Source organism: Equus quagga, chromosome 2 (genome assembly GCF_021613505.1).
Source record: "Equus quagga isolate Etosha38 chromosome 2, UCLA_HA_Equagga_1.0, whole genome shotgun sequence".
Classification (NCBI taxonomy): Eukaryota; Metazoa; Chordata; class Mammalia; order Perissodactyla; family Equidae; genus Equus; species Equus quagga.
This window is the reverse complement of record NC_060268.1, coordinates 157,099,817-157,122,049: the sequence shown is the minus strand read 5'-3', so window position 1 is coordinate 157,122,049 and position 22,233 is coordinate 157,099,817. Positions and strand designations below refer to the sequence as shown.

The 22,233-nt window shown below is 52.8% G+C and overlaps 1 protein-coding gene across 4 annotated transcripts; it reads left to right on the top strand.

The window, feature by feature from the left end:
• The first annotated feature begins 8,387 nt into the window (after nt 1–8,387).
• LDB1 (LIM domain binding 1) lies at nt 8,388–22,008 on the top strand. 4 transcript variants are annotated; one of them, XM_046653197.1, is made up of 11 exons: nt 8,388–8,759; nt 16,973–17,075; nt 17,191–17,235; nt 17,347–17,422; nt 17,522–17,624; nt 17,798–17,970; nt 18,455–18,577; nt 18,789–18,872; nt 18,964–19,087; nt 19,294–19,436; nt 20,171–22,008. In XM_046653197.1, the coding sequence occupies exons 1-11, from the start codon at nt 8,735–8,737 to the stop codon at nt 20,399–20,401; spliced, it is 1,230 nt and encodes a 409-aa protein (XP_046509153.1). In that variant the 5' UTR covers nt 8,388–8,734; the 3' UTR covers nt 20,402–22,008. The 4 variants fall into 4 exon arrangements, with proteins under 4 accessions (XP_046509153.1, XP_046509152.1, XP_046509151.1 ...); XM_046653196.1 differs by having other exon boundaries at nt 19,294–19,442; XM_046653195.1 differs by having other exon boundaries at nt 8,728–8,759; nt 17,174–17,235; nt 19,294–19,442.
• Nucleotides 22,009–22,233: the final 225 nt, after the last annotated feature.

Here is a 22,233-nt window from a genome sequence, read left to right as displayed (position 1 = left end):
ATGGCACAGCAGTTAAGTGCACACGTTCCACTTAGGCGGCCCGGGGTTCGCCAATTGGAATCCTGGGTGCAGACATGGCACCACTTGGCAAGCCATGCTGTGGCAGGCATCCCACATATGAAGTAGAGGAAGATGGGCATGGATGTGCGCTCAGGGCCAGTCTTCCTCAGCAAAAAGAGGAGGATTGGCAGCAGATGTTAGCTCTAGACTAATCCTCCTCAACAAAAAAAGGAACCATTTCATGTGTTGTTCTACAACTTGATTTTTATCATGTAACAATACATTAGTCCATTCACTAACCAAATATTTACTGAAATCTTAGTGAATACCAGTACCATTATACAAATATACCATTATTATTTCCAGCTTTTCACTGTTACAAGTTAAGTTACAGTGAACATTCTTGTACATCTATACATGCATCTCTGCACTTTTGTTTACTCTATGGAATAGCTTCCTTAAAATGAGATTGCTGAGATAAGGGATGTACACATTTGAAATTTTGGTGGGTAATGCCAAATTGCCCTTCAAGAAGGTTGCATCAATATACATTCCCACCAGGGGCTGGCCAGCCCCATGGCTGAGTGGTTAAGTTTGCATGCTCCTCTTTGGCGGCCCAGGGTTTCACCGGTTCGGATCCTGGGTGCGGACATGGCACCACTCATAAAGCCATGCTGAGGCGGCGTCCCACATGCCACAACTAGAAGGACCCACAACTAAAAATATACAACTATGTACTGGGGGGCTTTGTGGAGAAAAAGGAAAAATAAAATCTTAAAAATATATATATATACATTCCCACAAAAATTCATGAGAGGAGAGGACCTTTGTTATGGACTGAATTGTGTGCCCCACCCCCACGGCAAAATTCATGCTGAGGGCTTCACCCCCAGTATGACTGTATGTGGAGAGAGAGCCTTTAAGGAGGTACATATGGTTAAACGACATCATAAAGGTGGGAACCTAATCAGATAGGACTGGTGTCAAAAGAGGAAGAGATGCCTGCAAGCCAGGCAAAGAGGTCTCACCAGAAACCAGCCCTGCCAGCACCTTGATCTTGGACTTCCAGCCGCCAGAGCTGTGAGAAAATAAATCTCTGTTGTGGGGCTGGCCCCGTGGCCGACTGGTTAAGTTCGCGCACTCCGCTGCAGGCGGCCCAGTGTTTCATTGGTTTGAATCCTGGGCGCGGACATGGCACTGCTCATCAAACCATGCTGAGGCAGTGTCCCACATGCCACAACTAGAAGGACCTACAATGAAAAATATACAACTATGTACTGGGGGGCTTTGGGGAGAAAAAGGAAAAAAGATAAAACCTTTAAAAAAAAAATTTCTGTTGTTTAAGCCTCTTAGGCCGTGGTATTCTGTTATGGCACCCTGGGCAGACTAATGAAACCTCATTTTAGCTAGTTTCTTAATCTTTCCGGTGAATTAGTTTTGTTCCCCCAAATAGGCTTTAAATGCCACAAATTCAGCAACTGAATCTGTTCACAATTTTCTCTATAAAATAGTCATTTGAGGGGCAACAATAAAGTTTATTTCCAAAAACTTGGAAATAATTGCCTATGAGAAATCAGTAAGAACCAATACAGGATGACACAATTCTTTCTCCGTGGAAGAAACATACTCTTAGAGATGCTCTGTAAATACTGGTGATTTGGACACTAATTATGGTCATCATTATGTAGATGAGGCTTAGGGAAGAAGATTAATGTTAAAGAAAGCAGAAAATTGTGCCACTTTTGCTTTATTCAGCATCTGATGAAACAATCTACTCACCTAAGTATGGTGTCTGCATGGAATCTACTAAAAAAGATAAGACTATGTCTCTGGGGGGCCACCCCATGGCCAAGTGGTTACAGTTCCTTGTGCTCTGCTTTGATGGCCGAGGTTCATGGGTTTAGATCCTGGGTGTGGAACTACTCCACTCATCAGCCGTGCTGTGGAGGCATCCCACATACAAAAGAGAGAAAGATTGGCACAGATGTTATCTCAGGGCTAATCTCCCTTAAGCAAAAAAAGATGGCAATGGATGTTAGCTCAGGGCAAATGCTCCTCATCCAAAAAAAAAAGAAAGAAAGAAAGAAAAGAATATGTCTTTGGGTCTCCAATGCCACCTGGACAGGGGTGTCATGGCTACTAGTATCCTTGGCAGGTGCCTTTCTAAGGTCCATTAAGAAAAACCTCAGAGATGCAGGCCACCAAACACTGGGAACCTCCAACCATGTGTCCTTGCCTGGCTCCAAGCTCATCAAAGACTCATCTGACTATAATAACTGACTTCCCATATCATTTTCTATGGGGAGAAAGTGCGTTGATCAAGTGAGACAAAGTGTCCAGTTCATATGACACATATTTCTCAGTGTGAACGAACAAATCAGCATTCTAATTTATTTACTGAGTGCCTACTACATGCCAGGCATTGTTTCAGGCATTGGAGATACAGCAGTGATAAAATGGACCAAAAACCCTCCCTAGTGCAGCTCACATTCCAGTGGGGAGACAATCTCCAAGTAAACAAAGAGTTAAAATAATTTCACAGAGCCATAAGTACTATCAGAAAATAAATGGGATAGAAAGTGTAAAAGGTAAGGGGGAACAATTTTATATGGTGTGATCAGGGAAGGCCTCTGAGGAGGAGATATTTGAGGTAAGACCTGAATCACGAGAAAGTTCTAGCCATTCAAAGAGCGTTCTGTGGTAAGAACAGCCAGTGCATAGGCTCTGAAGTGGGAACACGTTTGTTGTCTTCAGAAGGAAGACCAGTTTAATTAAAGAGTTCTAGAAAAGAGGGAGAGCAGTACCCAGATAATGCTTCACGTGTATTTAATTTGAGTGAGCCAGTCTTCTGAATTTGATGAATTCTGATTCGCCTAAATTGAATCTCCAGACCTACAACACTGAGGACTGAACCTGGTGTGATTGGAAACCCTCAAGATGGCCCCTAATAATCTCTGCCTCCTGTTATTCACACGTTTTTTGGGTTTTTTAAAAGATTTTATTTTTTTTCCCTTTTTCTCCCCAAAGCCCCCCAGTACATAGTTGTGTATTTTTTTAGTTGTGGATCCTTCCAGTTGTGGCATGTGGGACGCCGCCACAGCATGGCCTGAGGAGCAGGGCCATGTCCGTGCCCAGGATTTGAACTGGTGAAACCCTGGGCCGCCGAAGCAGAGTTCAAGAACTTAACCACTCGGCCACAGGGCCGGCCCCTGTTATTCACATTTTTCTCTAGTTCTCTCCCATATTGTACCAGGGTTGGTCTGTGTGACTAATACCATAATGCAGAAGTGATGATATATCACTTCCAACATTAGGTTATAAAAAGACTGAGGCTTTCAGCCTAGGTGCTCTTGTTCTCTCTCTCTATCCCTCTCTTGCACATCTCTTACTCTAGTGAAAGCAATGTGCCATGTTGTGAAAGCCCCATGTGGCAAAAAACTGAAGCCTCTGCCCACCAGCCATGGAAGCACTGAGGCCTGCCAACAACCATGAGAGTGAACTTGGAAGCAGATTCTCCAGCCCCAGTGAAACCTTGAGATGGCTGCAGAACTGGAAAGCAGCTTGCCTACAACCTTGTGAGAGACCCTGAGCCAGAACCACCAGCTAAGCCACTCCTGGATTCCTGACCCTCAAAAACTGAGTGAGATAATAAAAATTTGTTGTTTTAAGATGCTAAATTGGAGGGTAACTTGTTACACAGCAATAGATAATTAATATACTTGGATTGCAGTTACTCTACCAAGGAGCTGCAAACCTTCAGGCAACATCGTTTTAGTGCTTTATTTTTAGCCCCAAACTGCACACATTTGAGGAATGATTTACAGTCCTCAGCTTGCTGTCACATACCATCAAATCTTTGCAATATCCCTGAAAGAATTGGAAAAGCAGGGATTACTATCCGCATGCTAATGAGGAAGAAATTGAGGATAAGGATGAGTTAAACCATTTGCTACATGGTGTATCCTCCACTGTACTGAGCAATTGCTTATGGGAGGAGAGATGAACAAATAGGTTTCTTCCACTTGGTGGGCAAGGGCAAGGATCCTTTTAGAAGAAAGAACTATCCCCAACCTGGCATGTATAAGAATCACCTTAGGAACTTCTTTAAAATGCAGACTCCTAGATCCCTGTCCTTCTCCAGATATAAGATTTCCTCCATCTGAGGGTGGGTCCTTCTACATCCTTAACAGGTTTCCTGGGAGTTTCTTTCTTCTTCTTCTTTTTTTTTTTTTGAGGAAGATTAGCCCTGAGCTAACATCCGCTGCCAATCCTCCTCTGTTTGCTGAGGAAGACTGGCCCTGAGCTCACATCCGTGCCCATCTTCCTCTACTTTATATGTGGGATGCCTGCCATAGCATGCCTTGCCAAGAGGTGCCATGTCCGCACCTGGGATCCGAACCAATGAACCCTGGGCCATTGAAGCAGAATCTGCGCACTTAACCACTGCATCACCAGGCTGGGCCCTCCTGGGAGTTTCTTACATGCTTGAGACACTCCTTTGGCAGAGAAAGGAATGATGGTGGTAAATGGTGATGGTGATGATGATGGTAAACGGACAAGAGGGGAAGGAGACACGTTGGGGCGGGGAAAATAAACCCTATCAGAATTCTTATAATCATTCAACAAATGTTGTAGGGCACATAGTAGTTTCTAGGCACTCTGTTAGGTGCTGGGGGCACAGCTATCAATAAGACATATATCATCTACTACATCTATGGAAAAAGATTCATCCTTGAAAGAGCAAGCAACGCCAATAAGTATTTGAGGAAGTTTCAGGGATAAGAGAAATGTGGGAGAAAATAGAGAAAGCCAAGGTCAAGGTCAGGAGAGGGAGTTGGATGGGACAGGTTCTAAGAGCTGGGAGAAGCAGGGAGCCCACCTCTCCTGGAGCAAGCCAAGCCAGTTGCTTCTGCTTTCTGCCTTTCTGTGGGGGTCCTCTTGCCTCCACCTTTCCTTACCTCACCTTTTCTCCTGTGTACCTCCCACTTCACTGCATCCCATGTCTAGAATCCATCTTGCACTAATGACTGGTATGAAAAAATATTGGAATGCCACTGAATTGTTCACTTTATAATGGTTAATTTAGGGGCCGGCCCCATGGTTGAGTGGTTAAGTTGGCGCGCTCCGCTTCGGTGGCCCAGGGTTTCACTGGTTTGGATCCTGGGTGCAGACATGACACCACTCATCAAGCCATGCTGAGGTGGCAACCCACCTGCCACAACTAGAAGGACCCACAACTAAAAAAATATATACAACTATGTCCCCGGGGGCTTTGGGGGAGAAAAAGGGAAAAAAAATAAAATCTTAAAAAAAATGGTTAATTTATGTCATGATTTCATCTCAAAAAAGAAGAAAAAGAAAAAGAATAGTGGGTGCTAGTATCCATCCATCCAAATCAGCGAAGTCCGCCATCCTCCAGGACATTGTCATTAAAGACCTTCCACATGGGTTCACCACCTCCCTACCACACCTCAGGTCTATCTGCCAGGCATCTGTGACTTCTCTTCTCATTTTTGCCTGCACCACAACTTCCAGAGCTGCTTCAAGGATGTTCTCTCCTTCCCCAGGTCTGGTCCATACTGGAAGTAAGGCAGGAAGAAGAGCACTGGGTCAACTACCTGTTAGCTGTGTGACCTCAGGGAAGTTACTTAACCTCCCTAAGCCCCATCCCTAAACTCCTCAAGGAACTGAAGTCACTTACCTTAATCACCCATTCAACCTTGTTGAGATATTTCTTTAAAGGAAACTGGGCCACTAGATCCACTGAGGTGGGAGTGAGAGGAGCATCTTCCCAGAGAAGGTAAAGCTAGAACTCAGGTTTAAAGGAGGCATTAACTAGTGGTAGGCAAAAAAGAAAGAGAAGAATATTTTACAGACAAGTTTAAATTTATTAACCTCTCTGAAAATCAGTTTTCTTGCTTGTTCAATGGAGGTAAGAGCACCTTCTTCCAAAGGTCGTCAAGAAAAGTAAATGAATCCTCAGGTATGAAACACCTAGCTCAGTGCTTGGCACATAGTGTTTTCTTCTTCCTTGCCTTCCACCTTCCACACATGTAATCTGCTAGAAGGGAATCTCAGATTCAAAGGAGGCAAAGTCCCCTTCAGGGTGGGTTGTAAGCCCCTTTGTCTACCCAGGTGATTGGTGATCACCATGGAATCTGGCCAAGCTAGTTGTTTGGAATGACTGGCCTTAGGGGTAAGTGGTCACAGGATTGGAGGGAGGCAAATTCATGGACAGCAGAGAGTAAAATGGGTCAAGGCATGTAGTCCTCCTCCTCCACACTACCTCTAGTCCTCCAGCCAATCCAGCCTGCTCCCAACACTCTTGAAAAAACAGATAACCACAAAGAAAGCAGAAAGGTGCTAATGTATACTGAGTACTGCTGGCATTGGGCTAGCTGACCGGGCACACATTGTCTAGTTTGAGTCTCACCAAGGTGCAGGTACCAAAGCTAGAGCAGTTATCCCAGATCATTTGCTAGTGAAGGCAAAGCTGGAATTCAAACCTGGGTCTCCAAAATTCCAGTTCCCTTTAGTCCCTCTAGTGCTGACCTTCGCCTGGGAGAATGTGGGAGGAGGCTGACACAGGCAGGGGATGCTGCCAAGGAAACACTTGTATAAGTGTGGACGGCTTCAGTCACGTCCCTCTGCAGCCCCCTACCACCACCTCCCTCCACCCGCCACCACCCCCCGGTGGGGGTGGGGATAGGGAAAGCTGGGGGTGGGGGAATCCACAATGTGGGTGGGAATGCCAGAGTTAGCCTGTGGCTGTACTCACAGCTCCCCTCCCCCACCCTCTCCTAAGCACCTGGGAGGGGGTCCTCATAACCTCGCAGGCCCTCTTCTCAACCCCCGGACTCTGCATCCATCCACCCATCATTTCGTGATCCTTGGCAAAAGCTGAGGTGGAGAGAAGGGGTCTTATAAACACTTAAGCCTCCACATCTGTAATCCCCTCCCAGGCAGTCAAGCCAGCTGTGCTGACTTTGGGCAGGAGTGAGGGAACCTCTGCAATCAATCCCCTGCTAAGTAACAAAGGGGAGGAGGACCCCCCTATCCAATCTGGGCCAGATGCCCTAGGAAGGGGATACCAACCCAAGTTCCCAGCATCTACTCCTAGAGCCCACTCTGAAGCTTAAGGAAGAGAAGCTAGCAGCTGGGGACCCCCCCCCAAGAAGGGAGGGGGACAACTCTCTCTTCCAGACGGCTCCTCTCTCCTCCCTCCTCCCTGCTAATAGGTATTTCCTGTTTATGAGGCAGCTAAGGCTGGGCTTTTGGGAAGGGATGGAGAGGGAGCTTGCCCCCCCGCCCTTCCCAGGGCTGGGTTGGGGAGTCCTTGAGGAATGCCTGAAGGTTGGGAGGCTCCTCCCTGGGGAAAGAGAGTTCTTTACGTTGACCATCCAGATCATCCTCCCTCCCACCCACCCACCCCCCACCATGGCCTCAGCCTCTACGGGTAGGGGGCACTGGAGGGGTCTGCTTCCTGTCCTCCCCAGTCTCAGAGGCCCTCAAAGGAGAGCAGCTTCCAGGCGAGGGGTGGTTGGGGGAGGATGAGACTGGATGGAGAAAGGGGGAAGGGAAGAGTCTCTTGACTGATGAGTCACAGCCTGCAAGGGGGAAGCATGGCTTGTGATTCCCCCACTCCCCAGTCCAACCTGGCGGTCATTCCGCTGCCTCCCTCCCCCCAGCAAAACACAGATCCCAGGCCCTTAGGCGGAGCAGGGCGGGGAACCACTTAATTAACCCTTTTAGCTCTAATCCCAACTGGTTTAGCAGGCAAGGGAAGGTGGTTAATTTTGGGAGGAGGCGAGTTGAGGGTTTGCTACAAGAATTAAGATAATACTTCTTTTCCCACCCACGTTGGGGTGGGAACGCGTAACAGGCAGTCTCCAGAGTAAGACTGGGGTCTCAGCAGAGAGCATGGCTGGGGGTCGGCAGTACCTTTTCCCTCCCTCAGCGCGGCCGGGGGTGGAGAGAGAGCTACACCTCACAGCCCACCCTGGCTCCGCCTCCCCCAGTCCCGGCTCCCGCTCCGTCTCAGCTACGCTCCCAGCTCGGCGGCACGCGAGGACCGACACCGAGTGCGAGGCTTCGCCTCCGACCCCTCCTCCCCGCCCTCCCTCTCTGGGGTCTCTGCCTCCTTCTCCTTTTTTAAAAGCTGCGTCACATACATGCCGTTCCCTGAACGCTCTCGGCCCCTCGCCGCCCGCCCGCCGCGCGGCGCACGCACGTCGTCGCTCGCTGCGCGCCCGCCCGGGTCACTTTGACACGGCTCTCCCCTCCCACTAGCAGGCAATTAGCATATTAATAAAGCCCGGCCCAGCCCGGCTGGGGCTGGAGAGCGGGCGCGTACAAGAGCGAGAGGGAGAGGGAGAGCGAGAGGGAGAGGAAGAGGGGGGCGAGCCGCGGCGGCGGTGGCGGCGGGGAGGGCGGCAGGAGCGCACAGACACGCACACGCACACGCGCACACACGGACACACACTCCGGGGACGCACACCCGCGCGCACACACGCAGAGGCAGCTCGCCTTCCTGCTTGGCTTCCTTCCTGTCTGCTCCGCGCCTGACAGGCCCCTCGCTGCAGCCAGGGGCCGCCCGCACCGGGCCGAAGCCGGGCCGGGCCGGCGGCGAGGGCAGCGGGGGCCGCGGGCGGCGGCGGCGGCTCATGCCCGGCCTGTCCCCGCGCGGGGCGGGCACCGTGACTCGGCTGGGCCCTCAGCGGCGGGCGATGTGAAGATGTCAGTGGGCTGTGCCTGTCCTGGTGAGTGGGGCCGCGCGGCCGTCCGGCCCCTCCCTCCCTAACCCTCCCGGCAGATCCCTCACCCCTTGTTTGGCGAGAACTTGTGTGGGGGGCGTCCATGGCGTGGCGGAGGTCGGGGGCTGTGAGGGATATGCGGGGCCTCAGTCTGGGGGAGGGCTTTCCCCAACTGTGTAAATGCGCAGCAGCCCAGAGGCACGGGGAGGGGGTGCTGGGGGTAGCTTATGAGTCTGTTTTTGTGGGGGGAGGCTAATTGGGGCTGGGTTGGGGGGCAGAAATTCCCAGAATTCCAGGGTGTTAGCCAATCAGAAGTGAGTCTGGACTTTTGACCCCCCCCCCTTGGGTCATCATAGAGTTGTGATTGGCTGGTTTGGGTTGCCCCCACTTCTCTTCTGCTTATTCCCTCTTAGATATTCTGTGACACCCCCTCTTGTCTATTTCTGAGGTCTGTGTTTGGGGATAGGGATTGATTGGAGCCCTTCTTGCCCCCCTCCAAATTTTCTTGCCTGTTGTCAGGGAAGGTTGGCCCTCCTGAGGGACTGGAGGTACTCCTGTGTGTTGTGGGGGGGGGGGGCAGATAATTGGCCCCTCGGGTCTGGCAGTCTCTGCCCTAGTGGGAGGGGGAATGTGGCAGCCCCAGGCAAGCTAGGAAATAGAGTGATTTGTGAGACTTGAGTTGAGGGGAGCAATGTTTGACCCCAAAGTGAGAACTGGGGAGACGACTTAGGCTCAGTTCCCTCCCTCCCCAAAACACACATCAGCTCTTGCCAGTGACAGCCTGGGTCTGAGTTCTTTCCTGGGGAGGAAGAGGCTCTGCCTCACTGCCAAAAGGAAAGAGAGAGGTTATGTGACTGGAGAGGTATTCTTCAGACAGTCTCAGAACACCGTCTATCCCCATCCCTAGGACTCTGGGTTCTTGAATTATTTGCAGGACCCCCTCCTGTCCCAGGCTGTAGTTAGTGTCTTTCTCATAGTCATGTGTCCCTGAATCTAGCCTGGTTTGGATCCTTTGCCCCTCCAGATGCCCTGTGCTCTGGGAGACCCAAACCCCACAACAGCACCCCCACCCCAGCCCCCAGGCCCCAAGGGAAGCTGCCAGTGCAGAAGCTTCCTTGAAAATCATGTGACCCAGGCCAAGCTATGCTGGGCTGGGCACACGGTTAAAGTGCCTGCTGAGGGTGACATTTAAGGTCCATGAGGCCCAGAGGAAGGGCTAGTAGATCCTGAGGATCCTGGAATATCTGGGTGTGGGAAACCCCTGCCTCCTGCTGCAGAGGGTGAGGGAGAGGAGGAGAGGGAAGAGCTTGTCAAGCTGGAATCCTGCCTGGCCCCATCATTCCTCCTCCTACCAGCTTGGTGTGTATGCTTGTGTGTGTATTTTCTTTATAATTGCCCCCATGCTGGGTACCCTGTTCAGATCCATCCATGCTCTGAGTCCGCCCCATGGCCTTGGTCTTCCATCACCACACATGAGCAGAGCAGAAGCTAAGTAGGGCTCTGAACAAGCTGTAGGGCTGAGTCTTAAATTTTGATTCTTAGTTCCTAGGAATAGGGGATGGGAGGTGGATAGGGAAGGGTTGTCAGGCTGGAGGTAAGGAAGGTTGGCCCTGAAGTTGGGGCAGTGTGTCTAGGTCTAGTAGGAGAAGGGACAAAGTTTCCCCCTCAGTCTCTCTGGGAGCAGCCTGGGGACAGGAAGAGGACTCATCTACAGGGGTGCATGTGAGGGAGAACAACTTCAGTCAGTGCTCCAAAAGGCATGTTCCTTTTGTGTGTCTGGTGGCCTGGTTGGGGGAAAGGGGGCAAAAGATGGTTAAGAGTGAGGAGTCTTTTTCCTCAATATCTGAAAGTGAAGAAGTCTTATGGATTGACGCCACATAAGATGGATGGAGGTTAAACTTCAAGGAGAACCACATGGGGAGGGGCTTGAGAGTGCCTGGGGGTGGGGAATGGTAGGAATTGGGGTAAGGGAGGGGACCAGGCTTGCATGGGTGAGTGGGAGCACATGGCTGAGCACAAGCGTATCATGGCAGCATGTACAGTCCAGGCCCAAAGAGCCCCCCCTAACCTGAGCAGCCCTGGGGTGGGGGCCAGGGCGCCCTGGCAGGCCGCCTGCCTGCTGCCTGCCTGCCTGCCTGTCTGAGTCTCTCCTTTGTGCTCTGCTGTCTCCCGGCTCCTCCTCCTCCCCCAGCCCGGCAGAGACAGCACATGCCCCACACATGTGACTGAGGGAAGCCAGAGCACACGCAGACCCACACGCATGCACACGCGGAAGGAAACACCACAACATACACACACACGCACACACACACAGCTCCCATAGAGCTTCTTGGAGTGGGGAATAGCTTCTGGGGCTTTGGTCAGGAGCAGGGAGAACCTCTGCTAAGGGGCATCACCCTGGGCAGGGCAGGTTGCTGAGGGGGCCAGGGCCTGTCTGGGGCAGCATGTGGCTCAGAAGGGTTAAGGCAGGGAGGAGTAGGGGGAGGGGAGGAGGCAGCAGTGGTGGCGGCTGGGAGCCAGGAGAGGAGGATGGCAGAGCGCCAGGCCAACGGGAGGCCGGGCACAGACAAAGGAAGGGGGGCAGGCACACTGGAGGCCTGGGTCAGGGAGCCCCGGGGGCCCGGGCAGGGGGCAGTGCTGGTACCTTATCCTGTGGGATAGGGGAGGCTGCTGACCTTTGGAGTTCCCACCTCCAGGAGAGGTGGTGTCTCTCATCTCTCCCTCATCACCTTTGTCATTCTTTGCTGCTCCCTGCTTTCTCCCTACTCCACCCCACCCAATTTTAGGGCCTTCAAACTCAGACTTGATCTCTTTAGCTGGCCCTCTTCTGTCCTTGTGCAAGTGGGGGAATTAAGTCAGAACTGAGAGAGGAGCAGACTTGGAGAGAAGAGGAACTAAGAGTGCCTGATTTGAATGATATGCCTGAGTCTTGATGCATCTTCGTATTTAGGAGCCCTTCTCTCTGAAATTTGAGGGGATAGACTGGGTGCGAGTTCTAAGCTCTGAACTAGGGGCAGACGCCAGAGCGCACACCCATCCCCCCTCTCCATGTAGACAGTCATTTGTGGCCAGGAGTGGCCATTCCTTGGAGGGAAGGGAGTAGAAATGCCCAAAATGCCCCAGGGCTGGGCTTGTATGAGTGGGGTTAGAAGTCCTCGGTTCCAGCCTCAGGCCCTCCTGTCCCACTGTTCAAGTTAGGATAATATTTGGCCCTGTATACTGTGACGATCTCTTGAGGTACTACCTATAAATGCACCCATGGAAAGTTTAAAGGCACAAAACAAATGACAGGAATTGTCTCACACAAAGGGTGAGAGGTCTGGTTATCCCAGAGTTGGGCTGTAAATTTGGAGTTCAGTGGGAATGTCTTAAGTCCTGGTGGTAGGTAGTATGTTGCAGGGTCTGGCTGAATGTCACAGATTTCAGTATGTTTGTGAAAGCTAGGGTGTATCGTATGGTCAGGCCATGATGGAGAATGGTATGCAGGTTTCAGGGAGGGTGATTTATGGGGTTAGTCCCTGCGTAACAAATGGTAAGGGTGTGTATGTAATAGTCTGCCACAAGTTCAGGGGGTGTAATGCAGTTTTGGTGTGTGTGTCAGGGTCAGGGGGCATGTGTGTCACAGATGCCAGTGTGTATGGAAGTCGGGGTCTGACATAGACTGTGTATGTATGTCCTGGGTTGGATTTATTTAGAGTTTGAGGTGTATCACAGGTTGAGTGTATATTAGGTACTGATGTGTGTAAAAGTAAGATGTGTTATTTATGTGTGGAGGATGTTCACAGAGCCAGGTGCAATATTATTATCACACAGTCATGAGAAATCCTGTCATGGGGCTGTGTGTGAATATGGTTGGGTGGGTCGACAGGGGATAGGGAGCAGAGACTCAAATTGCAAAGAAGTAGGAGGTCTGTACTGCCCCCCACCCCTGTGTGTGTGTGTGTGTGTGTGTGTGTGTGTGTGTGTGTGACTTTTTTCCTATCTATCTGGGAAGCAGGTCCTGGACCACTACCCAAAGTTTACAAACACCCATTCTCTTGGGAGTTCCAGCTTGCATTGGAGAACAGGCCCTACCCCTGTAACCACATACCTTTTTGGTGGGGCAGGGGTGTGTGGGTGGGGAGGACTCAGCAGCAGACTAGCCTTTCTGGGGACCCTTGGATGGGCAAGTTGCCTTCCCCAGCTTTGACAGGGCCTCTTTGCCCTGCATCCACGTGTCTCTGGTGGAGGGGGACCGGGGGCTTCCTGCTAAGGCAGATCTAAGTTGGGGCTTGGAACTTAGCTGGGTTGGGGGCAGGGAGCCTGGAGTGTCCCCCCTCCCTCCAATCAGTGTTTACAGGCTGAAGTCAGAGTGTGTCTCTGTCAAAAATAACCCCCTAGAGCCTCCCCCCAGCTGCTCTGCGATTTCATCAGGGGCTGAAGCCCAGGGTGGAAGCCCAGGCCAGCCTTCAACCTGAGAGATCACCCGGGAGAGGAAGAGAGATTTGGGGGACATTTGGGGGACGTTTGGGAGGTGGTTTGAAGATACTGGAAGTCTCCAGAGAGGAGAGCACCCTCCTCCATCCCTGCCTGTGGCTTTGGCTCCCCTGCTCACCCCTGAGCAGCACGCTTGGGGCTGAGGGGGGCGCATTTCAGTTCTTGGCCCCCACAGGCCTCCCCTCGATCCAGGTCCCTCCAGGCCCAATCTGTTCCGTCTCCACCTCTCTGTCCCCCATCTCTCCCAGTCTCTATCTCTCTTTTGTTTTTCTCAGCAGTCCTCCCTGCCTGCCTCCCTCTCTCCCTCCCTCCCTCTCTCCCTCTTCCTCTTTCCTCGCAGGGAGGGGGCGGGGCCGGTGGGGGCAGCTCCACCCTCCGCCCGCCCTGGGGCCTCATTCTGAGAGAGGCTCGGAGAGAGCGAGCGAGGAGGGAGGGAGAGAAAGGGAGAAGAGGAAGGGAGCCGGCGGGCGCTGCGTGTGTCTGTGCGTGTGCGAGTGTGAGTGAGTGTGAGTGCCGGGCCCTGCCTCTCCTGGTGCCCCGGCAGAGGGGCCCGCTGGCTTGGGGAGGGCGGGCGGGCTGCTTGGAGGCAGAGGCAGCGAGAGGCGGCGGCGGGGAGAGCCGAGGAGGAGGAGGAGGAGAGAGGAAAGAGCGGAGCAGCCATTGTTGAGGGAAACCTTGCAAACAAAGAAGGCTCCGGACTCCCCGCGGCCCCCCGCCCCCCAGGCCGGCCCCCTGGCCCCCAGCCCCCGGCCCAGTGGCCATTGTAACTTTCCCCCGGGGTTGTGGCTGCCGCGGGGCTGGCCGAGGCTGTGCGTGCGAGTCTTTGTGCGGCCCGCGGAGTGGAGCTCCCAGCCAGGCCTGCCTGTCCCACTCGGGACATGAGCGGCTGAAGTTGGCCCCCCCTCAGTCCTCACCCCTGCCAGGGCCCCTCTAGGCTTCCAGCCGCTCCCCGCACCTCTCCTGGCCCCCTCAGTTCTCCCAGGTAAGTCTGGGCACCCTGCAAGCCTGTTGGGGGTGGGTGGCAGGTCCTCTGTTTGGCCCAGGCCTGGTATGCTGGCTGAGGGAGAGGTGCCCCAGCTCAGAGAGGCCAGGGCTCTCAGGCCTGCTGACCTGTGGCCAGTCCCCAAAGGGAGGGGGCCTGCCCTCAGGTCCGCTGGTTACCATGGAAATGCCCAGCTGGAGGTGTCCCCCTCAGCCCCAGGATGCAGCTTCCATCCTGAAAAACTTTACTAGTTCTGGGCTCTTCCTCTCTTCTCCCCCTTCCTAAGGGCTCCCCAATTGCTAGAGGTGCGAGCTGGCGCTGTGTCTGACTCTATGGCTGCATGACACATCCTCTTCACTCCCACCCCCACCTTGCTCCCTCTACCCCTGCTGCTGGGGACAGGCAGCAACAGGGACAGATGGTCTGGGTGATGTTCCCTCCCCTTCCCTTCTCACTCCCAAGCCCTTGTGCTGGGGCTACTGGGAGTTGCTGTGGCTCTGGAGAGATGCTGAATTTGTTTGTGTCCATTCACTGGAGGTGTATGTAGAGGCCCCAGAGCTTTGGGGTTTAGCTCCTAAGAACTGTTACCCAGCCCCAGGCAATGCCTGTCAGTTCTCTAGTTCTGAAAAGCTCTGAAACTTTGTTCAAACTTAGAGAGGAACCCGGGGTTCCTGCCTCCCTTCTCTTCAGTGTCTTGAGCTGACTCCTTTCTTCAAGTGGCCCTGAAACTGAGGGGCAGGGGCAGTGATGCTTTTGGGGAATGGATGGCCTAGTTAGGGGACAAGGGCCGGGTCTGATAATCTAGGCTCTTGGGCTCAGTGCCCAGGCCTGGCCTCTGGTGGGCTGTGTGAACTTAGGCTTCCTAGATGGCCTTAGTCTGTCTGTCTCTGGAGTGGAGAGACTTGCGCATGGGAGAGACTGTCTCTTTCCTGAGGACATAGGCTCCTCATTCAGTCTAGAGTGGCATGTGAAGGCTGTGTGTGCTGTGCTGGGAGCACGTGGACGTGGCCTGTGAGAGCTCACGCATGGGGTGAGGGCCTGTTGTGGGCACCCTGATCCTGCCTGGGGCTGCTGGGTTCCAGCCCTTGGTAGGCATGTTGGGGCGAGCTGAGGGTGGAAGCCTGCTAGGCAAGATGAGGCACACGCGTGTGCAGGCACACACAGGCTCTGACTTTCGGCTCCTTCAGGGACTGTGCTATAGGCCCCTCTGGGACCTCCATTTGCCCATATTATGAGGAGGGGGCTCTGGGGAGAGAATTAAATGACACATGTTGGCACGGGGTCTTCCTTTGTCTCTTCCCCCCAAGGAACAAAATGGATTTTGTATCTAAATTGCAGAGGGGGCTCAGATACAGCCAATACAGCTACTCTTCCAAATTTAATCAAGTTTTAGGAACGTGAGGAAGCAACTATGACTGGGGTCAGGACCTTTGGAGCTGTGCCTCAGTTTCCCCTCCTATCTGGTGGGAAGGGGGAAGATAGTACCTGGCTCATACTCAACTGTGAATGAAACACTTCTTCCAGTCAGAAAATGGTACACCAGGAACTGTGTGCTGCTGGGTGAGGTGGAGAGGGGACACGTGTGCACATGCACAGATAAATACAAGCAGACACCCTTGTCTAGTTACCAGTTGCCTCCTAGACTGAGCCCCCTGGCATCTAGACTCCTTCCCAGGTCTCCTATTTTCTGTTTGTAAGTAGAGTGGGATCCAGTGGAGGCCCATCTACCTCTCTCCCCAACTGCAAGTCTCAAAAGAGAAAAGGGGTTGAGGCCTTGGGTTTCTGGTTTGGAGACAATACTAGACCCATGGCTGGTGTGGGGGAGGGGGTTGGGCTGATAAGGGAGTGGCCGTTGGTGGGGGAGGCAAGAGGCCCAACTGGTTATCTAGTGGGCGGCACCCATCAGGCACCCACCCCCCTTTATCTTTGATCCCCTGCCCTCCTGAGACCCTGGGGTTGGAGGAGGGGCAGGGAGTTGGCAAAATCCCCATTCCCCCTCCCCCAACTTGATTTCCAGAGGGCAATAGAGAGGTAGAAATAGTACAGAATATGGGAATCAGAAGATCTGGGCTCTAGTCCTGGCTCTGCTGGTTACCAGCTATGATCTTGGCAAGTCTCCTTAAGCTTTCAGTTCTTCATCTGTGAAATGGGAATGTTAGAGTTGACCCTGCCACCTCACAAGGTTGTTGTGATGATTGAACAAAATAATATAGATGAAAAGGGAGGTTATCAAAATGAGATTCTAATGTTTGGATATTTATTTGTTCTATGGTATTGACATTTCTTCCCAGCTTCAATTCTATCATCCAGGGCTCAGCCACGTGAAGAAATGGGGTCTTGGGTATTAGGGCTGAGTACTTCTAGTTTCTTTTCTTTTCTTTTTTTTCCTTTTTTGAGGAAGATGAGCCCTGAGCTAACATCCGTGCCCATCTTCCTCTACTTTATATGTGGGACGCCTGCCACAGCATGGCTTGACAAGTTGTGTGTAGGTCTGCACCCAGGATCCAAACCAGCAAACCCCAGGCCACTGAAGTGGAATGTGCGAACTTAACAGCTGTGCCACCAGGCCGGCCCTCTAGTTTCTTAATAAAACAAGATTGGAGCCAGATTTAGAAGCAGAGATAGGTGCTCCCTAGAGTAGTCCCCCTCCCCTAGTCCACTCTGGGGCCTCCAGAAGATGAGTCCCTGTCCACACAGTCTAGCAGACTTCTAGGAGAGCTCTCAAGGGGGACTCGGGACCCCTTCTTCTTTTCCCTTCTAGGTTGTTCCTCAAAGTCATTCAAGCTGTACTCGCCGAAGGAGCCCCCGAACGGCAACGCCTTTCCCCCTTTCCATCCCGGCACCATGCTAGATCGGGATGTGGGGTGAGTCTCTTATCCATTTCAGGAGATGGGATCCTGCCTGAAAAGGGGAGGGATTGATACCCCCCAATAATTCCTGTCTTCCACCCCCATTCTCATAGCCTCTTCCCTTACACAGCCCAACTCCTATGTACCCGCCTACATACCTGGAGCCCGGGATTGGGTAAGTAGAGTCCAGTGGAGAAGGAGGTGCTTTCCATTATGTGGGTGAAAGTAGAGGCGGGGGTGTGGAGAGATTCTGCTCCTACTGACTTTCCTTCTTCACTTCCCCCAGGAGGCACACCCCATATGGCAACCAAACTGACTACAGAATATTCGAGCTTAACAAACGGCTTCAAAACTGGACAGAGGTATGGCCAGGGGGAAGGGGCTGGGAGGAGGAGGGCCATCTGGGCACTCCTGTGGGATGTTTTCTGGCACACACAAACATTCCTCCTTGTGCTCCTTAGGAGTGTGACAATCTCTGGTGGGATGCTTTCACAACTGAGTTCTTTGAGGATGATGCCATGTTAACCATCACTTTCTGCCTGGAGGATGGACCAAAGAGATATAGTGAGTGGCCTCTGGGGTTCCTGCCAGCTCTGCTGTGACAGTGTATACCTCCTGTGTCCTTCTAAGTTCTGGGAGTGGGTATTTGTCCCAGGGGATCTGTCTTGGCAAGGGTGACATCTGCCTGACCCTTTTTGAGGCCCTTCTGTTCTGAAAAGTTTGTCCCATCTCTACAGCCATTGGCCGGACCCTGATCCCACGCTACTTCCGCAGCATCTTTGAGGGGGGTGCTACAGAGCTGTACTATGTGCTTAAGCACCCCAAGGAGGCATTCCACAGCAACTTTGTGTCCCTTGACTGTGACCAGGGCAGCATGGTGACCCAGCACGGCAAACCCATGTTCACCCAGGTTAGCAACCCAGCTGAATGTGGCACACTGAAGCACCTGGGTTTGATTCCTGTCCTCTTTCCCAAAATGTGCTCAGCTGTTCCCCAGGAAGGCATACTGGGAAGTGGCAAGATAAGAAGGGAAGGCAGGCATGCTGCAACATTCAGCAGACATTTATTGAGTTTGTATGTAACAGTTTTCTGGACCACAGGGGTATGCCAGTGAACAAGAGCCTGCCCTTATAGAGCTTAAAGCAATAAGTGTGTCACTAGCTACATGGGGAGAGGACAAGGATCTGACAAGCATTTCTACTGTCTCTGTGTATGAGTGTGAAAGGGCCAGCAGTATGACAGGTATATGAGGGGATGGTCTATGTCAGTTATGCACCCAGATTTATATGCAGGTGGCAGAAGTGTAGGCGGTGGGAGAGTTGTGAACAAATGGGAGAACAGGTATACTTTCAGGTATTGGGGAGGGGACAGTGTTGTGACAAGCTTGTCTCCAGGTGTGTGTGGAGGGCCGGTTGTACCTGGAGTTCATGTTTGACGACATGATGCGGATAAAGACGTGGCATTTCAGCATCCGGCAGCACCGAGAACTCATCCCCCGCAGCATCCTTGCCATGCACGTGAGTTGTGGGCAGGACCCAAGACACGAGGGTGAGGGCAGGCAGCGGGGAGGGTGGAACAAGGGCTGCCATTTTCTGACAGTGACCTTAGAGGGTTAGAGTTTCTCCTTCTGAAAAATGGGTTTAATAACAGCCCCTCTTCTCTCTCAGGAGTGTCACAAGGCACAGATGCAACCCAGGTACTAGTATTCTTATCTGTTTCCCCCTCTAGGCCCAGGACCCCCAGATGTTGGATCAGCTCTCCAAAAACATCACCCGGTGTGGGCTGTCCAATTCCACTCTCAACTACCTCCGTGTGAGTCTCTGATCACCCAGTTTTTGCCCCATCCTATTTAGTCTCAGCTCCATGTCTCTCCCCTGACAAGCCACCTTCTGGTCTCCCCCAGCTCTGTGTGATACTTGAGCCCATGCAGGAGCTCATGTCCCGCCATAAGACCTACAGCCTCAGCCCCCGCGACTGCCTCAAGACCTGCCTTTTCCAGAAATGGCAGCGCATGGTAGCACCCCCCGGTGAGTGCCTGGCACCTGCACCTACTCTTATCGGGATCTGATGCTGCTGCTCCCCAAGGCTGTATCTCTGTCTCCTCATGAAGCCCCTTCTTCGCTCCTGGGTCTGCAAGATTGGGATCAGGGTAGGCTCAGGCTCCTTAGGAGCCAAAATGGGGAACAAGGGGCCCAGGGCCCTGCCCCACCTGAGTCTCCTTTCTCTGGCACAGCGGAGCCTGCACGGCAGCAGCCCAGCAAACGGCGGAAACGGAAGATGTCAGGGGGCAGCACCATGAGCTCGGGGGGCGGCAACACCAACAATAGCAACAGCAAGAAGAAAAGCCCAGCCAGCACCTTCGCCCTCTCCAGCCAGGTACCTGTAAGCATCTCGGCTTTCTTCTCTCTTCTGGGCTGCCCCACTGCTGACCCTTGACCCTTGACCTTGTCCCAGCCTGAGCTCACTAGCAGGCATCGAAGCAAAGACAGTTTTTCTCACTGTACTCTGCCAGTTAGCATGGGCTAACTCCTGTCACTGATGAGAGACCGTTTCAGTCACATGCATGGTTGTGATCATGCAGGCTCAGACATAGTATCATAGGACATAAAGGGACAGAGACAGCCCTGAGAACATACAGACGATCAGGACAGACAGCTTGGGGGGACACAGACCATCAGAGATACACACACTCATACTGATAGAGGGATACACAGACTTGAATGTGTGCAAATCTGGAATACATACACATGCACATGCACACACTTCCCACATTGATGTTTTTGATCTACTCTCTCTCTCTCTCTTACATGTGGACAGAAGTTTAGGAGCCCCTAAAATTTTGGAGCGATAGACTAGGGAGCTAGGAGAGTAGGTTGACTTCTCCCAGAATCTAGTGGATGTGGGTTAAAGGCTCTGATGCTCTGCAGTCCTGCAGTGGGAAGGATTCCAGGGCCTGAGGGTGTCAGAGGAGTTGGGGTTTTAAATCTGGGTATGAGAGAGGGGTGGGGGTGTTGTTTCCTGGGTGGGTATTGGGGCTCTGGGGGTATCTGCTTCCCTGGGCCGGGCGAGCCCCTGCCCCGATTATGTTTGGGGACCTCCGCCACTCTCAGGATGTGATGGTGGTGGGGGAGCCCACCCTGATGGGCGGGGAGTTCGGGGACGAGGACGAGAGGCTCATCACCCGGCTGGAGAACACCCAGTTTGACGCGGCCAACGGCATTGACGACGAGGACAGCTTTAACAACTCCCCTGCCCTGGGCGCCAACAGCCCCTGGAACAGCAAGCCTCCATCCAGCCAAGAAAGCAAATCAGAAAACCCCACATCACAGGCCTCCCAGTAAAGGCCTCGCCACGGCTACCCAGCACTCTGCCTACCTGCCCCACCCTTCGCAGCCCCAGGGAGCAGAAGACAGAATGAAGAGACTGAGCATCTAAAATGGGCAGCCTCTATCCACCCGCTTCAGGGAGGAACTGGACTTGCTGGGGGCAGGTGCCAAGATTTGCCCCCCACTGGCCCTGGGCTGGGCCTGGCTTCTGCAGATCCTTTTGGGGGAAGGGGGTACTCATGTGGATGCCTATGTGGACCCCGGGCCTTTGAGAAATGTCCTGACCACCCCCCCAGGGCATTTACCTCCATCCTCACCCCAGGTTTTGGGTTCCCCATCCTCCTGACTCCACCCCCTTCAAGCCTTGGGTTGTCTGTACCCACAGCCCTTAGAGACTAAAGTTATGGGGCTTGGTTGAGTTTCCCTCCCTCAATCCCTCCCCTAGGTGGCTGGTAGTAGAGGAGTAAAGCTCTGGGCTTCTCCTCCCTTCTGCCACCTATCCCAGCTCCAAGTTTTTTAAAAAATAATATTATTAAAAATGTAAGTTTAAAAAAGATCACTCATGTCCCCCCTCTTCCCCTTATTAAAAGTCCAGCTACCTCCCTACTCCTGGCAGATGGGGGGCTTAGGGCCCAGATGGAGGTGAGCATGGGGGTAGGGGGGTGTGCATTACCATTTTATACAGTTTGAGAGCTGCAGACCAAGGAGACGCTTTGCCATCTCTCTTCCCTTTTCCTCTGGGGTGACTGGAGTTGGGGAAGGCATGGCATGGGGTAGGGGGCCGTTGATGGCCTCACCTTCGTGACAACCCCCTGCTGTTGTCTCTGTTTCCCCATCCTCCAGGACTCTGGCCTGCCCTCCTAGTGCTGTGATTCCCTCTGTCCCAGCCCCCTCCCCCCATGGTGTGTATATTCTTTACAAGTCCTCCACTAGAGCAGCTGTCTTGGATGGGGGAGGTGGAGGCTCCCTCCCTTAGGGAGTATGGAAGGAAGGGAGCAGCCTTGTTTGTCACTGTGTTTTTTGTTACGTCTCAGTTGGGCAGGCCTGGGGTGGGGGATGGGTTCATCTGCTCTTTCCAGTACTCTCTTCTCCCAACCCCTCAAACTGCATATCTAGTCCTCTTCTGCCCTCCACAGAGGGGAAGGAGCCACTGAGGATGTGCCAGCTCTAAGCCCACCAGGGAGCCTTAGGCCTCTGTCCCCCAGCTGAAGTAGAGGGTCTTCATCTTCCAATATCCCCTCCTTCACCTTCCTCATAGAAGGGAGGGGGAGGCAGCCAGGATCCTCAGCTCTATTTCACGGTTGGACATGTGGAGGCTCCGGGCCCAGGGTGAGGCCAAGAGGTGGGTCCCACGAGTCTGGCCCCAGCTCTCTGGCTTCGCTGCCTTTCCCTGTGGCCGGTTCCAGAAGTGTTAGCACCACCTCTCTTCCTTCTGGATTCTGGGGCCCCACACCCTGTTTCCTCCACTCCAGCTGCCACTGTTGGAAGGGTATTGTGTCAAGAGCTGAGGGAAGGGGTAGGGAAGATGGATGTCCCGCCCTGACTGTAATGCCTTTTTTTTTTTTTTTTGGGCCATTTGAGTCATGTATGGTACCAATCAATAAAGAGACTTTTCGGTTTGAGAGTGTCTTGGTTGGTCATTGATGCCTAATAATGACTCAGTCCAAGGCAATCTTTTTCCCCTCCTTCCTGCAGTCCTTATGACCAGTCACTGGGGGGAGGTGTGAATTGGACTTGTCAATTCCCCTTCACTCCCATCTCACATTTCCCCTCACTCCTCCCTCTTCTGGTGTTGCTCCTTGTGTGTCCCAGGCTGGCCTTGTTGTTCCCTACCTCTGTCATGGGTG